The following is a 22,595-nucleotide window of genomic DNA, read 5'->3' as shown; positions in this document are numbered from 1 at the left end:
GGCTCCAGAGATGTTCCCGGAAACATTCCGGACGTATCCGAGCCTCTGGAACCAGGAGTCTGAACCGCTCCATCTGAAAACGGGACAGAGCATCAGCAATTTCGTTAGACACCCCAGGGATAAAACGTGCTGAAAAAACTATATTATAACGTAAGCAATGCAACACAAAAGCCCGCAATAGGGCCGACACCTGGGGGGAGCGTGACGACAGCTTGGCCAACACTGACACCACCGCCTGATTATCAGTCCAGAAGCAGACACGATGGTTCCTGAACTCCTCGACCCACAAATGCACTGCCACTGCAATGGGAAAAAACTCGAGAAAAGTTAGGTCCCGCGTAATCTCTCCCCCTTGCCAGGCCTTCGGCCAACATTCTGCACACCAACGTCCCTTCCAATAGAGTCCAAAGCCAAGGGAACCAGCAGCATCAGACTGCACTTGAAAATCATTCTGCAAGTTCAAAGTGTCTTGCCATAGTGACACCCCGTTGAATTCCTCGAGGAATTCCAGCCAAATGGAAAGATCAACCTTTACCTGACTAGAGAGGCGCACCCGATGATGCGGGGCTTTCAACCCTGAGGTGAGGCGAGCTAGGCGAGAGCAGAAGGGCGCCCCGGCGCCCCCACTCTACAAGCAAAATTCAAGTGTCCCAACAGCGATTGAAGCTGCCGAAGAGACACCTTCCTCAATGGGAGTAGTTCCTCTATTACCCTCCTCAAAGTTGCTAGTTTGTCACTTGGCAAGCTAGAAGTTTGAGCAACAGTATCCAAAAGGATACCCAGATAAGTAAGCCGAGTCGAAGGACCCTCGGTCTTGTCCGCGGCTAGGGGCACCCCCAATTCCTGCGTAAGATCAGCGAAAGCTTGCAAGAGCACCGAGCAATCGCCAGTATCAGAGGCCGAGGCCAATAAAAAATCATCCAAATAATGAGTGACTCCGCTCAGGCCGGTTTTCGATTTGAGAGCCCATTCCAAAAAGGTACTGAAGGATTCAAAAGCGGCACAAGCAATCGAACATCCCATCGGCATTGCTTTATCAAAATAATAATTGCCCTCGAACTGAAAACCCAGCAACCAAAAATCTTCCGGATGAATTGGCAAAAGGCGAAAGGCTGACTCGATATCGCATTTTGCCAATAACGCAGAATGGCCAAAGCTCCGAATCAACTTGATCGCCTGATCAAGAGATGCGTACTTCACTGAGCAGAGTTCAGGAGGAATGATGTCATTAACTGACGTACCCATGGGGTGTGACAAATTATGAATTAAACGAAATTCCCCCGGTGCCTTCTTAGGCACGATACCCAATGGGGATACATGCAAATTTTGAAAAGGAGGGGTGTCAAAAGGACCGGCCATCCATCGCATGGCCACTTCCTTTGCAACCTTCTTGCGAGCAACCTGAGGTAGCTCACGAACTGACTTTTGGTTAGCAGGATTCCTTGCCACAGGAGACTCAACTACCGGAATCCGAAAACCTTGTGAAAAACCATTACCCAAATAATCTGCAGCCTCCCTGTTGGGGTACGACTGCAACCAAGTTAACAAAACCCCCAGGCGAACAGGTGTAAAAGCTAAAGAGGTCAACGAGCTATTTTGCAGTTCCCGCGGTGTTTGAGGGGGGAGTGGGCTTTGGGGGTTGCTGAGATCCCCCTTTGCCCCCACGAAAGGGCCGCCGACCTGCAAAACAAGAGGAAGTGGGATGCGAGCCATTGCATCTTTCGCAGGCGTGGACGAATTTGCACCCCTGTCGATTACAAGACTCTTTGTTGAAATCCCAGCAGAACAGGCGCCGGCCAGTTTTTAACACCCCTGCCTTAGGCTTCTGCTGCTCAGGAGCCTTTTTATCAATCAGGGGAGCCACGTGGGTGGTCCATACGTCAAGATCTTTCCGATCCCAGCGAGCAGAAGGAATTCTTGCTGCGCGGCGCCAGAAAGCCTCATCATATTTTATCGCGGCTTTTTCACCTGCTCTGGTGAATGCAGAGTGAACGATAGACAAGTAAACCATTAAATGAAGAGATCTCCGGGGATAAGCAGCCATTACCACACCAGCAAAGACCTGGAAACAATCGAGCCAAAGTTCGAACGAACGGTCTGCATTGGGAACCCCCTGGCGCTTTTTGGAAGAACTACTCTTCTCTTGGTCCTCTGAAGGCGGGGCCAACTTAAACATGTCTACATATCGACCATCCAAAATCCTAGAGCGCACCTTCGATGACAGATGCAAACCAGGAATAACGTCTCTGGCGGAGTTGGTGGATACTTTAACGTCTGGTACCAAAACGCCATCCAAACATTCCTGAACGATACCATACCTAGCCCGATGCGTGTTGGACCGGCGCTCCCAAGCCCACTTAGGGAGCCCCGATGCGGATTCGCCAAAGCCCCAATAAAGTTCCAGTGAGTTACCTGTCTCCTCGTCAGAACTAGAAGATGACGTACCTGTATAAGAGGTAGAGGAGTCATCCCTCCTTCGCTTTGCATGCTTCCGGGAAGATCTCCTGCGGCGACGCTTCCCGCCCGAAGACTTCCTGGCCGGAACAGGTAGGCTGTCCTCAATGGAAGATTCCGATTCCTGATCCGGCCGAGAGAGACCTGGGACCGATGGAGAAGAAACCACCCGTGAGGGACCAGGAACAGATGCTGCCTCAACGGTAGGCAGCACTAACCTACCATGGCGGGAAGAAGGGACCAAATGGGCACCCCTCCCCGAAGCTCTCCAGGAAGGATGGGACCTCCGTGCACAGCCACGAGCAGCAGGTATGTATTGGGGTTGGGTTAACTGGGGGTCACTTCCCCCCACCACAGGCAACAATCCCCCACTTTCATCCTCCTCAGATGACGACAAGACCGGTGATGATGTTCCCACAGGATGAAGCGGTGCTGCAGACGTGGACGGCTGACTGGAACACTGCTGTAGAAAGCCATCCAGATTAGCCGCGAAGCGAGATAAGGCCGCAGGATCGCCGGCCATGCTGGACACCAAGGACTGCACTCGTCCCTCTGGTTGTCTTGTCACAGGTGAGCGCAACGCCTGCGATGGGCCTCTAATAGGCCGTTTTGCAGTGGAAGATGGACCAGGGCGGGCTGAGTCCCTCTTTGGAGCCATACCTGCTAGGCAATAAGAAAATAAAGTAGAAAATTCCAAACTGTTAACGAGTGAACAGGCCTGCACCAAAAGCACTTGAAACCAAGACTCAAGAACACTTGAGTCAAATAACTTCAGTAGAACAAGGCACAAAATTAATCAATTCTAATTAAAATCCTTAATTAGAACTTATTACGCGCCTTCCGAACCAGCCTGCAAGGAGAGAGGAGTAGGCAGCCCAATTAAGGGCTCAACCAAACAGAAAGGGGTTATTCAGTCAATTCAAAAAAGAAAAGCCTATAAGAAAATCAAAATTCCACAGAAAACAATTGCAATGGTGCAATAATCAGATCCACCAGCAGGTGGCACTATGACAACCTGTCCACTTAAGGAGAGGAGACTGCAATACCAACTAGGCCACCAGGGGAGCTCAGGAGTAGGCCAGCTGCAATACCGGCTAGGCCACCAGGGGAGCTCCGGAGTAGGCCGGTTGCAATAACTGCAACCGGCCACAAGGGGGCGCAGGCCAAATTGACGACGCACACTCCCTAGCCTCGCCGAACAGATTGGCAATGGAGGGCCCTGACGCAGCAAAGCTCCTCCAAAGAGGCACAGGCCGCTCCGAGGCCCCAGGAGGCCCTGAGGGCCTCAAGCCACCCCCCAGCGGTGCCTGCTACTCCTAAGGTAATCAAGGCCTATTGTATCAGGCGCTAGCCGCGCCACGTGATCCCTCCGATATCCCCCCGATAATTATTTAATTAATTTCTTTCAGCCCGCCGGAGCGACGGGGACGCGACAGAAGCCACAACCACCCGGGAGCCGGCTCGAGAAGGGGAGCACAAGGTAAGTCTAATTAAAGGAGAGGGACGGGGAAAGGAAGGGGGACTAGGAGCGCTCCGCGGCTCGGAGCCGCGGGGCGATCCTCCGAGCGGTTAGAGCCTCCCTTAGCAGGGAGACGAAGGAGGGGATGGGGGGAGGGTGGAAGCCGGCTGCGCGAGCGGGTGCGGGGACTCCCGGCAGCACGCAACAACGTGGGGGGGTGAGCGGCCCGTCCGCACTCCACGGCCTTAGAGGCGGCCTGGGACGGCGCAGATCAAAGGAGAGACCTCCCGAAGCTAGGGAGGGGGCACCCCCCTGCCTAAAGAAACGAACCCACACCGTAAACTTCAGCAATTAAAACCTAATAAATTAAAATTAAATGGAAGGAACGATGAAATCCGGGTATAAAATTGGGAAAGGGGGGCAATGGGAAGTAATGAAAATACAACTGTCTCAGTCACCAGCAGCCACTTAGAATCATAGAATCATAGAATCATAGAGTTGGAAGAGACCACAAGGGCCATCGAGTCCAACCCCCTGCCAAGCAGGAAACACCATCAGAGCACTCCTGACATATGGTTGTCAAGCCTCTGCTTAAAGACCTCCAAAGTAGGAGACTCCACCACACTCCTTGGCAGCAAATTCCACTGTCGAACAGCTCTTACTGTCAGGAAGTTCTTCCTAATGTTTAGGTGGAATCTTCTTTCTTGTAGTTTGGATCCATTGCTCCGTGTCCGCTTCTCTGGAGCAGCAGAAAACAACCTTTCTCCCTCCTCTATGTGACATCCTTTTATATATTTGAACATGGCTATCATATCACCCCTTAACCTCCTCTTCTCCAGGCTAAACATGCCCAGCTCCCTTAGCCGTTCCTCATAAGGCATCGTTTCCAGGCCTTTGACCATTTTGGTTGCCCTCCTCTGGACACGTTCCAGTTTGTCAGTGTCCTTCTTGAACTGTGGTGCCCAGAACTGGACACAGTACTCCAGGTGAGGTCTGACCAGAGCAGAATACAGTGGCACTATTACTTCCCTTGATCTAGATGCTATACTCCTATTGATGCAGCCCAGAATTGCATTGGCTTTTTTAGCTGCCGCGTCACACTGTTGGCTCATGTCAAGTTTGTGGTCAACCAAGACTCCTAGATCCTTTTCACATGTACTGCTCTCAAGCCAGGTGTCCCCCATCTTGTATTTGTGCCTCTCATTTTTTTTGCCCAAGTGCAATACTTTACATTTCTCCCTGTTAAAATTCATCTTGTTTGTTTTGGCCCAGTTCTCTAATTTGTCAAGGTCGTTTTGAAGTGTGATCCTGTCCTCTGGGGTGTTAGCCACCCCTCCCAGTTTGGTGTCATCTGCAAATTTGATCAGGATGCCCTTGAGTCCATCATCCAAGTCGTTGATAAAGATGTTGAATAAGACCGGGCCCAAGACAGAACCCTGTGGCACCCCACTAGTCACTCTTCTCCAGGATGAAGAGGAACCATTGATGAGCACCCTTTGGGTTCGGTCAGTCAGCCAGTTACAAATCCACTGAGTGGTAGCATAGTCAAGACCACATTTTACCAGCTTCTTTACAAGAATATCATGGGGCACCTTGTCAAATGCCTTGCTGAAATCAAGGTAGGCTACATCCACTGCATTCCCTTCATCTACCAGGCTTGTAATTCTGTCAAAAAACGAGATCAGGTTAGTCTGACATGACTTATTTTTCAGAAATCCATGCTGACTATTGGTGATCACAGCATTCCTTTCTAGGTGCTCACAGACTGTTTGCTTAATGATCTGCTCCAGAATCTTCCCTGCTATTGATGTCAGACTGACTGGGCGGTAATTATTTGGGTCCTCTCTTTTCCCCTTTTTGAAAATAGGGACAACATTTGCCCTCCTCCAGTCTGCCGGGACTTCGCCTGTTCTCCAGGAATTCTCAAAGATGACTGCCAGTGGTTCTGAGATCACATCTGCCAGTTCTTTTAATACTCTTGGATGCAGTTCATCTGGCCCTGGAGACTTGAATACATCTAAACTAGCCAAATATTCTTGTACTATCTCCTTAGTTATTCTGGGCTGTGTTTCCTTTGCTGAATCATTTGCTCCAAATTCTTCAGGTCGGGCATTGTTTTCTTTATCGGAGAAGACTGAGGCAAAGAAGGCATTGAGGAGTTCAGCCCTTTCTGTGTCCCCTGTTTGCATTTCACCATCTTCTCCTCTGAGTGACCCCACTGTTTCTTTGTTCTTCCTTTTGCTACGAACATACCCATAAAAGCCTTTTTTGTTGCTTTTAACCTCTCTAGCAAGCCTGAGTTCATTCTGTGCTTTAGCTTTTCTGACTTTGTGTCTACACGTGCTGGCTATTTGTTTGAATTCCTCTTTGGTGGTTTCCCCCCCTTTCCATTTTTTGTACACATCCTTTTTTAATCTTAATTCAGTTAAAAGTTCTTTAGATAGCCACCCTGGCTTCTTTAGGCACCTTCCATGTTTCCGTCTCATTGGTATTGCCTGACGTTGTGCTTTTACTATCTCCCTCTTAACAAACTCCCAGCCATCATGAACTCCCTTTCCTTTTAGTATTGCTGTCCATGGGATCTCACACAGCACTTCCCTAAGTTTTATGAAGTTGGCTTTCTCAAAGTCAAGAAATTGAGTCCTAGTATGCTTGGTTGCTCCTTTCCGCTGTATAGTAAACTTCAGAAGAGCATGATCACTCGCGCCTAATGATCCTTCCACTTCTACCCCACTAACCAGATCATCAACATTGGTTAGGACCAGATCTAAAATGGCTGTTCCTCTTGTTGCTTCTCCCACTTTCTGGACAATGAAGTTGTCTGCAAGGCCAGTGAGGAATCTGTTTGACCTTATGCTCTTGGCTGAGTTTGACGTCCAACAAATATCCGGGTAATTGAAGTCCCCCATTACTACTATCTCCCTTCCTTTTGCATGCTTGGCCATCTGTTCCAGGAAGGCATCATCTATGTCCTCCGTTTGGCTTGGGGATCTATAGTAAACTCCCACAATGAGGTCTCTGTTATTCTTCTCTCCCTTAATTTTGACCCAAATGCTCTCACTTTGGCTTTGAGGTTCTAAATCTTGGATCTCTTCACAGGTATACACATCCCTGACATATAACGCCACTCCTCCTCCTTTCTTGTCTGGTCTGTTTCTCTGAAATAGATTGTATCCCCCCATTATTACATTCCAATCGTGGGACTTATCCCACCAGGTTTCAGTGATGCCTATTATGTCATATTTAGTTTGCTGTACCAAGAGCTCAAGCTCATCTTGTTTATTTCCCATGCTTTGCGCATTAGTGTACAGACATTGAAGTCCATTAATCATCCCCCCGTGTCTCTTATTTAAGGATTTTTTCCTCCCACCACTAGGTCCGCGTGCTGTTTGCTCCATTTGGTCTATGACATCTGGATGATCATCTTCATTAATTGATAAACTCCTACCTTCAGGAGCACTGTCTCCCTCCTCCACATTAGTCAGTTTAAAGCCCTCCTGATGAGGTTTCTGAGATTTTTGGCAAAAACATTTCTCCCAACCGTTGTGAGGTGCAGCCCATCACTTGCCAGAAGTCCATCTTCAAGAAACTGCAGTCCGTGATCTAAGAATCCAAACCGTTCCTGTTTACACCATTTGCGAAGCCAGCTGTTCACTTCCACTATTTTCCCCTCTCTCCCTGGGCCACGTCGTTCAACTGGGAGGACAGACGAGATGACAATTTGTGCATTTAGTTGCTTCAATTTCCTGCCGAGAGCCTCGTAGTCTCTTTTGATCTTCTGGAGGCTATTGCTTGCAGTGTCATTGGTTCCCACATGAACCAAGAGGAAGGGGTAATTGTCAGTGGGTTTTATGATTCCTTGCAGTCGTTCAGTTACATCTTGGATCTTAGCCCCGGGGAGACAGCACACTTCCCGAGACATCTTGTCAGGCCCACAGATCACTGCTTCTGTTCCCCTCAGTAGGGAATCCCCTATCACCACTACACGCCTCCTCTTGGGTTTGGTCGGGGTTCTTCCGTGAGCTGTCCGTTCCAAAGTCGCCTGCACATTCCCTGAGGACTGACTTTGCTGCTCGTCTTCATATACCTGATCGACTGTAATGAGGGAGAGATCCTCAAATGGAGTATGCTCTCCGTCTTCCATGCTAGGGGAGAGGACCTCAAAGCGATTGTGTATTTCTAAACAATCAGAGTGAACCCTGGGCCTCCTACTTCTTTGAGTCACGTTTCTCCATATATCTGGCTCCTGTGTTGGTGAACTAGCCTCCTTCTCAGGGGAGTCCCCTGTCTCCTCCTTGGTGGGGACAGTGTGCTCTGTTGCTTCCAAGAAGAGCTCCAGCTCTCTAATTCTTTGGAGCGTAGCTACACGTTCCTCCAGTTGCTGGACTTCGTCTTTTAAAAGGGCAATCAACATGCAATTGCTGCAGGTAAAGCTGCCTGCAACCTTTGGCAAGATGGCAAACATTGCGCAGGAATTGCAGGCGACTGCAGTTGTTCCCTCCCCTTCCATCTTGAGATCGTGTCGTTGGGGGTGGCTACAGAGGTCCTCCATCATAAAAAGCTTGAAGACAGGACAAATAACTTCCCCACACTTGATCCGATGCAAAACGGCCAAGAGGACGTCCCCCTAGTCCTACTCCTCAATTTATAGACTCTGACTCCTCCTCCAAAATAGCAACACCTAAAAATCCCCAGCAACCCAATTTAACCCCCTACCAGCTTGGGTTCTCCAAATTTGCCTAATCATGATGGTGGCCTGCTCCCCAACCGCAACACGTGCTCTCTGTTAGTGAGAACACGTTAAATGAGTGAGTGGGAAAGATAATGGTTGGTCTGCATGCCAGGCTGAGCAAACCATAATTTAGCATCAACATATGAGAATGGGGGCTTCCAGGAAGAAAATTTAATCTACTTTGTTCTTCTCTGATCACTTTGCTGCCATACCATGCCATGAGATTTGAATCCACTCTAATGCCCTAAGTTTCTCCAGACTAACTATGGATTTGTAGAATTCCTTTATCCTAAATTATGTTTTTGCCTGGTGTGACATGCAAGCCAGACCAGTATCAAGAGTGTAATAATCTGATTTAATTAATAATCTATATCTGCCTTTTCCTCTTCCATACAGGATATCCATTCTATGGAAGAGCTAGCTGAGAACCAGACCAGTCTAAATGAGTTCATCCTGGTAGGGTTTTCATACCTTGCTGAATGGCAAATCTTGCTGTTTTTGTTTTTTTTCTGGTGATGTACATTACTGCCTTAGTTGGGAACATGCTCATAATTCTGGTTGTGAAACTCAACCATGGCCTTCAAACTCCCATGTACTTCTTTTTGGTAAACCTATCTTTCTTAGAAATAGGTTACACCACTAGTGTGGTGCCCCAGATGTTGGCACATCTGTTAACAAAGCATAAAAGCATTTCCAAAGCTAGATGTGCAGCCCAGATGTATGCCTTTACCATCCTGGGGCTGACAGAATGTTGCCTCCTGGCAGCTATGGCATATGACCGCTATGTTGCCATATGCCACCCATTGCACTACACAGTAATCATGAATCACCAAGTCTGTACAAAGTTGGCAGCCGCAGCGTGGATTATTTGCTTCTTGGTACAAGTTTACCCTTCTGTGGCTCTCAACACATCCAGCATTTCTTTTGTGATATTCTACCAGTGGTGAAAACGGCATGCACAGATACCTACAAAAATGAGATTGGAGTCATGGCAGTGACCATCAATTTTATCATGAGTCCATTCCTACTAATTATCCTCTCCTACGTCCATATAATTTCAATCATCCTTAAGCTTCCTTCTGCTGAGCAAAGGCGGAAAACCTTCTCCACTTGCTCCTCACACCTCACGGTGGTGACATTATTCTTTGGGTCAGGCCTCTTCACCTACTTAATGCCCAAGTCCAAATATACTTCAAGGAGTGACCAAATGAGTGCTCTTATGTACACAGTTGTCACTCCAGTTTTAAATCCCATTATATATACCCTAAGAAATAAAGAAGTGCAGAAAGCTTATAAGAAAACAATTGCAAGGGTCTTCTCTCCACAAAACCCAACTAGCTGAATGTCTGAAGAATGGAGTACATAAAGAAGAAAAAAGTAAACACCAAAGACGTTTCTACTTATTAAGGGGATGTAAATATATAATTCAAATACGGCTTGTGGCTGCATTATTGTAGGAAGCCAACCAGATCCCAACCCAATGCAACCTTGACTGTCTGTATATCAGTGATCATTTGGGAGGGATTCTTGCTTTTAACTATAAATCCACATGTGCTTTGATTATTTCTTTTTGTAGACTGTTTGTTGTACAGGAACCTGCTCTTTACATGTGTCTTACATGATTATTCAACAGCTGAGTGTGAAGCACGCTCAGTAACAATGGTTTTTCGGTTTATTGCTGTCATCCAGTTGACACCTTTTCTCAATAAATCTTATGCATTCATTTACTCAAAGACCTAATTCTGACACACACAAAGTGTATGACCATGTTTTAGATTTTTACTAAAATATTCCCCTGTGGGGAAAGCGGTGGAGAGTATCTCACCCCCCCACACATTAGGTGCCACCCAAGGCCCTACTGCCACTGCAGCCCCGAACACCCTCCTTCAGTGATGAGCTTTTGGCACTGAAGACTGTCTTTGCTTCAGCAGGTGTCATTTTGTGGCTACAGCTGTGGGTCAGCTCCAGCAGCCAGTGCGCCCCACAGCAGCCAGTGCTCCTCCCACGGCCAGGCTGGAGCCGGGAGGACAACCCGAATAACTACAGCCATGCTGAACCACAACTTCCACTCTCTTCGAAGTTGGTCTTCATTTGCCTTAGATAATTATCTAGACTGATGAAACACTGTCTATAACTCAAATCCTTGTATAGTGTACTGGATGCACTTGTTGGTATGCATACAATGCACTGCACGACCCACTCCATTCATGTTATTCTAATCAAACATGACTACCTAGTCTTTTTTATCCATCCATTCATTTATTTCATAAAATTTATATACTGCTTGGTTGCAGAAAAAACCTGAAAGAGGTTTTGAATCCAGCCCCTTTTAACCACAGGAAATTAGATGGGTGAAATTTGGATTGCATTAATAAGCTGTATTTTCAATCCCTATAAAAATGTGAGGTTTCTGGAAGCAATTGTAATTTCTTGCTTCACCCAAGGATTAAATGCATATATATATATTTTTAGCCATTCTTACTCCGATGGATTAGTTAGCAGAAAATTCCCAAAGGTATTCCTTCGAAATTCAGTTGCATGAAGAATGAGATCACATATATGAAAATATCTCTGTTTGGTGCATCATTGTGCACTGCTCTGAAGCACGAAACAGCTGTTACTTCTTTTACAAAGTAAGATTTTATGGGAGTAAGGTATGATTGTTACATCTAAGTCAAAGAACTTTTGATCACAACTGACTGTGTTTTAATTCTGGTATGTTTGTCTGTAATGCTTTTATAGCTAGATACTGTTAGGAGAATCTCAACTGTGAGATATTCTATCATCTCTCTCTCTCTCTCTCTCTCTCTCTCTCTATCATCTAGTGTGTGTTTTTCAGTGTTTTACCTTACTCTACCTACAAAGCCACAGATCACAGTGAAGGAAAGATACAGTGCTCATAGCATTCAGGCAATGGGACTTCAGTTTCATTTTATGATCACATGCCCCCCTTCCCTCCTTTATCTTACTTCCATTATCACAGACAGTAATCCTATTGGGAAGAGAGCTATTGCATTATTGTCCTGTTTGAAGGCTTCCCGTAGGCTTGTGTTTTGCCACAGTGAAATTAGGATTATGCACTAGATGGGCCTTTTGTATGCTCCAACTAGCTCTACTATAATTACCTGATTTAATACATGATTTGTATATATCTTTTCCTTTTCCATACAGGTTAAGCATTCTATGGAACAACTAGGTGAGAACGAGACCAATCTGAATGAGTTCATTCTGGAGGGGTTTTCATATCTTGCTGAACTGCAAATCTTGCTGTTTTTTGTTTTTCTGGTGACATACATAATCACCTTGCTGGGAAACATGCTCATTATTCTGCTCATAAAACTCAACCCTTCTCTTCAGACTCCCATGTACTTCTTCTTAGTGAACCTATCATTCTTAGAAATGTGTTACACCACAAGTGTGGTGCCCCAGATGCTGGTACATCTGTTAACAGAGCATAAAAGCATATCCCTAGCAAGATGTGCAGCCCAGATGTATGCCTTCGCCATGCTGGGGCTGACAGAATGTTGCCTCTTGGCAGCTATGGCATATGACCGCTATGTTGCCATATGCTACCCATTGCACTACACAGAAATCATGAATTACCAAGTCTGTACACAGTTGGCAGCCGCAGCGTGGATTATTTGCTTATTGGTACAAGTTGCTCAAACAGCATGGATCTTCAGCTTACCCTTCTGTGGTTCTAAACACATCCAGCACTTCTTTTGTGATATCCTACCAGTGATGAAAACGGCATGCACAGATACCTACAAAAATGAGATTCTTGTCATGGCAGTGTCTATTATTTTCATCATGAGTCCTTTCCTACTGATCATCCTCTCCTACATCCGTATAATTTCAACCATCCTCAAACTTCCTTCTGCTAAGGGAAGGAGAAAAGCCTTCTCCACTTGCTCCTCACACCTCATGGTGGTAACATTATTCTATGGGTCAGGCCTCTTCACCTACTTAATGCCGAAGTCCAGCTACACTCCGCAGAGTGACCAAATAATTTCTCTTATGTACACAGTTGTCAGTCCATTTTTGAACCCCATAATATATACCCTAAGAAATAAAGAAGTGAAGGGAGCATTTAAGAAGACAGTTTCACGGTTGTTCTCTGTACAGAACCCAACAAGTTGAAAATCTGAAGCATGGAGTATGGCAACAAGAAAAATAAATAAAAACAGGACATATCATTTTTGATTAAATGGCTGTAAGTATATTGTTAAGGTCTAATTTATAACAGTTATTACAGAAATGAACCTGATTCCAACCTAGCAACCTATATTGCCTGTACCTCAGCAATACTTTTGGAGTGATTCTTTGGTTTAACCATAAATCTGTACCTTCTTTGATGATTAGATTTCTTATATGGTTTGCTATACAGGAACCTCTACAGCATGGTTAGTTTACTCTACTTGTATACTGTATTTTTCCTATTTAAAAAAACCTCATACTTAGAGACTTACAGTGTGGAATTTGAACAGGAAAAGGATTTAATTCACAACAAGAATAATAAACAGAAATAATACAGGAGTTGGAAGTCTTCAAAGAAACAGCAAACTATACACACACTGAGCTCATCAGATGTCACAGGTTTTTCAATAAGTTGGTTAGTGTACAGCTTTGATTTTCTTCAGTTACTTAAACTTATCACAGACATTGTACAGTTTAGGTTTCAATAACTGGGGATTCTGAAACAGGTTGGTACTTTCTGTCAGGTGAGTTCTGAAAGAGTTGGGAAGGATAATCTGCCAGTTATCCTTCCCAATCTTTAGAAATCTCTAGAGGTCTTAGTGGCTAGGCACATGGGTGGTGCTGTGGTCTAAATCACGGAGCTTCCTGAGCTTGTCAATCGGAAAGTCTGAGGTTTAAACCTGCATAACAGGGTGAGCTCCCATTGCTCTTTCCCAGCTTCTGCTAACATAGCAGTGTGAGAGCATACCAGTGCAAGTAGTTAAATTTGTACCGCTGCAGCAGGAAGGTAAATGGTGTGTCCAGGTGCTCTGGCACTCGTGACAGCGTCCCGTTGCAGCAGAAGCGGTTTAGTCATGCTGGCCACATGACCTAGAAAGCTGTCTGTGGATAAACGAGGACACCCTTGGCTTTAAATGTGAGATGTGTGTGCAGCCCATAGTCACCTTTGACTGGACTTAACTATCCAGGGGTCCTTTACCTTTTAACTAGTTGACGTAGAATATCAGACCAGGGAATCAGCACTCATTCCCCTTCAACTATTATGGGATTATTCTTCTCTCACTAGAAGACACATCCTCTTCCTACTTGAATGAGGTTTAAGTAGAGCATTCCCTCACAACTCCACTACTCCAATACTAGAATTCAGCTTCCCAGTTCTTATGTTTCTGTATACTTTAAAGTCAATAACCTTTATCTTTCAATCTATCTCCAGCTCAGAGACTGCCTTCTCTTTCTGTAAATACTCCTTCAGAGTGGTTTTCACACAACTCAAGAGGTACTACTGTTGACCAACCCAATGCCAGGAACTAATTTTGGGCCGCACTTATTCTGTGATATCCCTCCACTAGTAAAAATGGTATGTATAGACACCTCCAAATATGAAGTTGCTGTCCATTCTTGCTTATTATTGTCTCCTACATCCATATGATCTAGGCTACCCTTATTTCATTCTGATCCTCACACTTCATGGTAGTGAAATTATTCTATGGGAAAGCCTTATTTGCCTTCATTAGGCCCCAATCCGGCTACACTCTGGTGAACGACAATATTATTTATTTTATGAACACTGTAGTGATTCCTGCTTTAAACCCCATCACATATACCCTAAGAAAAAGAATAAGTGAATGGGGCATTTGAGAATCAGTTATAAAAATTTTCTCTGCACATGATCAAACCAACAGAATATTTGGCAACAGAGTTCTGAACATGCTTATAATTCTGATTGTGAAACTCAACCATTCCCTTCAAACTCCCATGTACTTCTTTCTGGTAAACCATTCTTGGTTAGAAATTGGTTACACCACTATTGTGGTGCCCCAGATGTTGGCACATCTGTAAACAGAGCATAAAAGCATTTCAAAAGTTAGATGTGCAGCTCAGATGCATGCCTTTAACTTCCTGGGGATGACAGAATGCTGCCTCCAGGCAGCCATGGCATATGATCAATATGTTTCAATATGTCATTCATTGCATTACACACTAATCATGAATCACCAAGTATGTACACAGTTGGCAGTCACAGCATGGATTATTTCCTTCTGGGTACAAATTGCTCAGACAGCATGGATCTTCAGCTTATCCTTCTGTGGCTCTCAACACATCAAGCACTTCTTTTGTGATATCCTACTAGTGGTGAAAATGGCATGCACATATACCTATAAAATGAGATTGCAATCATGGCAGTGACGATTTCTTTCATCATTAGTCCATTCCTACTGATTATCTTCTCCTACGTCTGTATAATTTCAACCATCCTTAAGCTTCCTTCTGCTGAGCAAAGGCGGAACACCTTCTTCACTTGCTCCTCACACCTCACGGTGGTGACATTATTCGTTGGGTCAGGCCTCTTCACCTACTTAATGCCCAAGTCCAAATATACTTCACGGAGTGACCAAATGAGTGCTCTTATGTACACAGTTGTCACTCCAGTTTTAAATCCCATTATATATACCCTAAGAAATAAAGAAGTGCAGAAAGCATATAATAAAACAAAACCCACAAAACCCAACTAGCTGAATATCTGAAGAATGCAGCATTGAAAAAAGATGAAAAGTAAACACAAAAGACGTAATTGCTGATTAAGGGGATGTAAATATTTGATTCAAATGCTCCTCGTGGCTGCATTATTGCAGGAAGCCAACCAGATCCAAACCCAATGCAACCTGGACTGTCTGTATATCAGTGATCATTTGAGAGGGATTCTTGCTTTTAACTATAAATCTGTTTATTGTACAGGAACCTGCTTTTTACATGTGTCTTACATGATTATTCAACAGCTGAGTGTGAAGCACACTCAGTAACAATGGTTTTTCTGGTTTATTGCTGTCATCCAGTTGACATCTTTTCTCAATAAATCTTATGTATCCATTTACTCACAGACCTAGTTCTGACACACACAAAGTGTGTGTATGACCACGTTTTAGATTTTACTAAAATTCTCCCCTGTGGGGAGTATATCCCACACAAACGTTAGGTACCACCCAGGGCCCTACTGCCACTGCAGCCACCAACACCCTCCTTCAGTGATGAGCTTTTGGCACTGAAAACTGTCTTTGTTTCAGCAAGTGTCATTTTGTGGCTACAACTGTGGGTGAGCTCCAGTAGCCAGTGCTCCTCCCACAGCCAGGCTGGAGCCGGGAGTCCACCCCGAATAACTACAGCCATGCTGAACCGCAACTTCCACTCCCTTCAAAGCTGGTCTTCATTTGCCTTAGATTATTATCTAGACCAGTGTTTTTCAACCCTTTTTGGGCAAAGGCACACTTGTTTCATGAAAAAAATCATGAGGCACACCACCATTAGAAAATGTTAAAAAAATTAACTCTGTGCCTATATTGACTATATATAAAGTAATTCTCTTGAATAGGAATCAAATAAACACAAATCAAATAAACACAAACACTTAACATCAGTGGTGGATTCAAAAATTTTAGTAACCAGTTCCAACATTCAAGCATGGTTTAATATTTTTTTCTTTAATGGCAAACAAAAACGTCGCGGAGGGAGATGTCAGAGCCCCGCTGCTCTCTATGGGGAATCGGATGAGAGCAGACCGCCTGTCCGCTCTCATCTGATCCCATCCGATCTGATCCTCACCCAGGATGGATGGAAAATAGGGTGGACACAGTCCGGCGCCTGCCTAGTGGGCGAAAATGTGACATTATTTTTTAAAAAAAATCTTTCGAATTTTTCAATTTTTCCCACGGCACACCAGGCAACATCTCGCGGCACACTAGTGTGCCACGGAACAGTGGTTGAAAAACACTGATCTAGACTGATGAAAGACTGTCTATAACTCAAGTCCTTGTATAGTGTTCTGGATGCAGCTATTGGTATGTGTAATGGTTCTAGGGGTTGCTCGTGCGTAAGCTTGTCCCAACCTCTGGCTGGGTTGCCTGAGTGAACCTTTCCTGTCCGGGCAGCCACTCGCCCGTGACTGTCTCAATCGCTGGCAGAATCCGTCAGTGGGCATTTCTTAAACTTCTTCCAGCAAAGAAGTTCTTTGATGCCCAGTCTCCTCCTACTCTCCCTGCGCGGAAGCCTTCTGCGCAAGGAGGGCGTAGGCAGTGGAGGACCCTTCCTCTCCCCGCTGGTCCCCGGCAAGGAGTCATGGGACCGCCTCTCAGATTCCCCCATCTGCCCCCCTTCTCCACTGGAGCTACGTTGATTCTCTTCCCCAGAAGACGGGCTGCCTCTCCCACTCCCGGGACGCTCTATGGGATCCCTTTGGAGCTTGCTCCCTCCCTCGGACACTGATGGCAGTTCCCTGACAGTATGCATACAATGCACTGCATGACCCACTCCATTCATGTTATTCTAATCAAACATGATTACCTAGTCTTTTTTATCCATCCATTCATTCATTTATTTCATAAAATTTATATACTGCTTGGTTGTAGAAAAAACCTGAAAGAGGTTTTGAGTCCAGCCCCTTTTAACCACAGGAAATTAGATGGGTGAAATTTGGATTGCATTAATAAGCTGTATTTTCAATCCCTATAAAAATGTGAGGTTTCTGGAAGTAATTGTAATTTCTTGCATCACCCAAGATTAAATGCATTTTTTTTTTTTTTTTGTTGTTAGCCATTCTAACCCCCACGGATTAGTTAGCAGAAAATTCCCAAATGTATTCCTTCAAAATTGAGTTGCATCAAGAATGAGATCACATATATGAAAATATCTTTGTTTGGTGCATCATTGTGCATCGCTCTGACGCACGAAACAGCAGTTACTTCTTTTGCAAAGTAAGATTTTATGGGAGTAAGGTATGATTGCTACATCTAAATCAAAGAACTTTTGATCACGATTGACTGTGTTTTAATTCTGGTATGTGTGTCTGTAATGAAGAGAGACACTTTTATAGCTAGATACTGTCAGGAGAATCTCAACTGTGAGATATTCTATCATCTATCTATCTTTCATCTATCATCTATCTATCATCTATCTATCTATCTATCTATCTATCTATCTATCATCTATCGTTTATCATATGTATATCTATCTATCTATATCTATCTATCTCCCTCTCTGTCTATCTATATCTATCTATCTCCCTCTCTGTCTATCTATATCTATCTATCTATCATCTATCTATCTATCTATCTATCTATCTATCTATCTATCTATCATCTATCTATCATCTATCTATCTATCTATCTATCTATCTATCTATCTATCTATCTATCATCTATCATCTATCTATCATCTATCATCTATCTCTATCTATCTATCTATCTATCTATCTATCATCTATCTATCTATCTATATCTATCTATCACTATCATCTATCTATCTTCATTTTTATTTTACAACCAAGAAAATTCAAGCCATGAAAGAAATGAAGAAATAAAGGAATATAAACAATTCAAATCAAACTAGTGTATGTTTTTCAGTGTTTTACCTTACTCTACCTACAAAGCCATAGATCACAGTGAAGAAAAGTTACAGTGCTCATAGCATTCAAGCAATGGGACTTCAGTTTCATTTTCTGATCACATCCCCCCCTTCCCCTAGTGTGCTCCATAAGGTCGCTGAACCTCCTAGAGCAGGTTTTGAGGGTGTGTGGGTGCTTCAGGAGAATCTAAGTTCCAATGCACAAGTAGAGTCTCTTCTGTGAGTGGAAGAGCATTGTTGAGTACAACCCATTGTACCTGACTGCTTTCCATTTCATGGCTAATAGGAGGTTGCAATTTGAAGTCTGCTTCACCAAACAGATCAGATGAGCTTATACTGAAGCACGCTGTAAAACATGGGTGGGATATCTTTGGGTGACCCCCAGGTTTTAGTGGAATCTGAGTTCCATTGTCTGTGACAGACATGGAAAATAGTCCAGTAACAGTTGGAAAACCACAACGTCTCCATCCCAGCCTCAAAAGCTTTGATGCAAGGGGCAAATATATTACTTTATGACTTAAAAAATAATCTGCATGAATGAGTTCTGGCAGCATCAATAATAACAATGTGATGGTATTGAACATGTGATGGCTTTCTTAAAATTGTTGTGCTTTGCTGAGATATAAATCGGCTCTGTACAGTGATAAAACACAACTGGTGATAACCTTAATCCAAATGCATGTACAACTGGATCAAGTTTACTCTTTTATGCTTGTTTAGGAATTCGTATAAGTCATCAGTAGCATTGGTGGGTTGTTGACCATGACCACTGTTTTTGGTAAACGGGGTGGGGGTGGGGGTGGGGGTGGGGGACATAACACAGTTTCTTTACTGCATCCTTTTTTCTCAACATGTACACCTGTACACTAGCAATGTGGATGCACTTGGAGAGAGCAGGGATATATGAGGAAGCTGAAAATGCAACTAAATTGTGTCTTACACAGTGCTCATTGAAAGATTGAGAAATATGAAAGGAACCATGGGAGGATTCTTGAATGTATTGGTTTTATTTCCAGGGAGAAAGCCAGTTAATTTAGAACTCCAAACTCTGAGAAGGAATGTGGGAAAATTTGGGAACTTTTTTGCCTCCAGTAAGATTATCCTAATGACTGCTAGCCATCTTACTTTCATAGTCACAGAAAGATTATCCTAATGACTGCTAGCCATCTTACTTTCATAGTCACAGAAAGCAATCCTCATTGGGGAGAGAGCTATTGCATTATTGTCCTGTTTGAGGGCTTCATGTAGGCTTCTGTTTTCCCACGGTGAGATTAGGATCATCTAGTAGATGGGTCTTTTGGATGCTCCAGGTGCCTCTACTATGATTACCACATTTAATTAATTATCTGTATTTGTCATTTCCTTTTCCACACAGGATATCCAGTCTATGGAAAGACTAGGTGAGAACCAGACCAATCTGAATGAGTTCATTCTGGAGGGGTTTTCATATCTTGCTGAACTGCAAATCTTGCTGTTTTTTGTTTTTCTGGTGACATACATAATCACCTTGCTGGGAAACACACTCATTATTCTGCTCATAAAACTCAACCCTTCACTTCAGACTCCCATGTACTTCTTTTTGGTAAACCTATCATTCTTAGAAATGTGTTACACCACTAGTGTGGTGCCCCAGATGCTGGTACATTTGTTAACAGAGCACAAAAGGATCTCCCTAGCAAGATGTGCAGCCCAGATGTATGCCTTCACCATCCTGGGGCTGACAGAATGTTGCCTCTTGGCAGCTATGGCATATGACCGCTATGTTGCCATATGCCATCCATTGCACTACACAGTAATCATGAACCGCCGGGTATGTGCACAGCTTGCAGCTGCATCATGGATTACTTGCATCTCAGTAGAAATTGCTCAAACAACATGGATATTCAGTTTACCTTTCTGTGGTTCTAAACACATCCAGCACTTCTTCTGCGATATCCTACCAGTGGTGAAAATGGCATGCACAGACACCTCCAAAAATGAGATTCTTGTCATGGCAGTGTCTACTATTTTCATCATGAGTCCTTTCCTACTGATCATCCTCTCCTACATCCGTATAATTTCAACCATCCTCAAACTTCCTTCTGCCAAGGGAAGGAGAAAAGCCTTCTCCACTTGCTCCTCACACCTCATGGTGGTGACACTATTTTTTGGGACAGCCCTCTTCACCTACTTAATACCCAAGTCCAGCTACACTCCGCGGAGTGACCAAATGATTTCTCTTATGTACACAGTTGTCAGTCCATTTTTGAACCCCATAATATATACCCTAAGAAATAAGGAAGTGAAGGGAGCATTTAAGAAGACAGTTTCACGGTTGTTTTCTGTACAGAACCCAACAAATTGAAAATATGAACCATGGAGTATGGCAACAAGAAAAATCAATAAGCACAGAACATATCATTGGTGATTAAGGGTCTGTAAGTATATTGTTAAGGTCTAACTCATAACAGAGTTATTGCAGAAATGAACGTGATTCCAACCTAGCAATCTATATTGCCTGTACCTCAGCAATAATTTTGGAGTGATTCTTTGGTTTAACCATAAATTTGTAACTTCTTTGATTATTAGATTTCTTATACTGTTTGCTGTACAGGAACCTCTAAAGCATGATTAGTTTACTTCTACTTTTAATGTATTTTTCCTCTTTAAAAAAAACTCAAACTCGGTGACTTGCTGTATGGAATTTAAACAGAAAAAGGATTTAATTCACAACAAGAATAATAAACAGAAATAATACAGGAGTTGAAAATCTTCAAAGAAACAGCAAACTATACACACACTGAACTCAGCAGATGTCTCAGGTTTTCAATAAGTTGTTTAGTGTACAGCTTTGATTTTCTTCAGTTACTTAAACTAATCACAGACATGGTACAGTTTAGCTTTCAATAACTTGGGATTCTGAAACAGGTTGGTACTTTCTGTCAGGTGAGTTCTAATTTGCCAATTATCCTTCATATTCCCAAACTTGAGAAATCTCTAGTAGACTTAGCAGCTAGGCACGTGCGTGGAACTGTGGTCTAAACCACTGAGCCTCTTTGGCTTGTCAATCGGAAGGTCTGCAGTTTGAACCTGCATAACAGGGTGAGCTCCCGTTGCTCTGTCCCTGTTTCTGCTAACCTAGCAGTGCAAGAGCATACCACTGCAAGATACTCCTGGGACCCATACTATCACTATAAAGACGTAAGAATATAAGAATAATCTTGTCAGATTGGGCTAGTAGCTCATCTAGTACACTGTTCTCGCAGTGGCCAACTAGATGCCTGTGGGAAACCAGGGAGCAGAACATGAGCACAAAAGGACTCTCCCCTTCTGTGGTTTCCAGCAACTAGAATTTGCAGTCTTTGCTGCCTCCAGCTGTGGAGTTGGAGCATAGACATCATGGTTAGTAACCATTGATAGCTCTCTCTTTCATGAACTGGTCTAATCCACTTTTAAAGCCATCCAAGTTGGTGGTCAGCAGTGCCTCCTGTGGGAGTGAGTTCCATAGTTTAACACACCTACACTGAAAGATCTGCCCCGATGGGCTGATTTTTATGTTTTTGGCAAAGGACCAAAGTCTGAGAACATGGTATACTTGGGAGGTTGTGGACTCTTCTTCCTTGGCGATTATAAAGCAGAGGTTGGGTTGCCATCTGTCATCAATGGGGGTTGGACTAGATGATCCTTGGGGTACCTTTCAAGTCTACAATTACATGATTCTATGATTCTATGAAAGTCTGAAAAGTAGTGTGCAGTACGGTTTGGAAGACAAAAACACTGGGCTGAGTTGCAGTGCTGAACCATTCACCATGAAATTCCTCTCCCTGGGCATTTGTTGTGAAATTCTTTTGCAAGCATAGATTATAGGCCTTCTGCAGATGCAATCTCTTCAGGAGGTTCATTTTCCATGATACAGAACCTTTAGGGTGGCAGCACCCACCCTTTGGAACTCTCTCCCATTACATATCAGACAAGAAGCAAGCTTGTTTTCTCCTGCTCTGGAGAGTAGGACTCAAACCAATGGCTTCAAGTTACAAGAAAGGAGATTCTGACTAAAGACCAGGAATAGCTTTGTGACAGTAAGAGCTGTTCAGCAGTGGAAGAGTTTACTTCAGGAAGCTGTGCGCTCTCTTTCACTGGAGGTTTTTAAGCAGACGTTGGATGGCCATCTATCAGGCATGCTTTAGTTGAGATTCCTGCATTGCAGGAAATTGGTCTAGATGGCTCTCGGGATCCCTTCCAACTCTACAATTCTGTGATTCTAAGAGCCATCTCTACTGCCTTTTTACCATGTGCTGAATACCTGCCTTCCCCATGAAGGCTTTCAAGTAGAAATTCTAATCCCAGTCAGTATCTCTATTGCATTTGAAATAGTTTATG

General features: G+C 44.0%; 2 protein-coding genes and 1 pseudogene across 3 annotated transcripts; all 3 read left to right on the top strand.

The window, feature by feature from the left end:
• The first annotated feature begins 9,053 nt into the window (after window positions 1–9,053).
• LOC309517486 (olfactory receptor 10A4-like) lies at window positions 9,054–9,987 on the top strand (annotated as a pseudogene). Its single transcript has one exon. The product of its transcript is annotated as an olfactory receptor 10A4-like (transcript).
• Window positions 9,988–11,828: 1,841 nt separating this feature from the next.
• Window positions 11,829–12,785, top strand: LOC309517485 (olfactory receptor 10AG1-like; the record flags this gene model as incomplete). The annotated part of the gene is made up of 1 exon (XM_082196716.1): window positions 11,829–12,785. One exon carries the CDS (start codon window positions 11,829–11,831, stop codon window positions 12,783–12,785), a length of 957 nt encoding a protein of 318 aa, XP_082052842.1.
• Window positions 12,786–19,623: 6,838 nt separating this feature from the next.
• LOC309517246 (olfactory receptor 10A4-like) lies at window positions 19,624–20,580 on the top strand (the record flags this gene model as incomplete). Its single annotated transcript, XM_082196386.1, has 1 exon — window positions 19,624–20,580. The coding sequence occupies one exon, from the start codon at window positions 19,624–19,626 to the stop codon at window positions 20,578–20,580; it is 957 nt and encodes a 318-aa protein (XP_082052512.1).
• Between the last annotated feature and the right edge of the window lie 2,015 nt (window positions 20,581–22,595).

This window comes from Podarcis vaucheri (assembly GCF_965113315.1).
Source record: "Podarcis vaucheri genome assembly, chromosome: 13".
Lineage (NCBI taxonomy): Eukaryota > Metazoa > Chordata > Lepidosauria > Squamata > Lacertidae > Podarcis > Podarcis vaucheri.
This window is presented reverse-complemented; position numbering and strand designations above follow the sequence as displayed.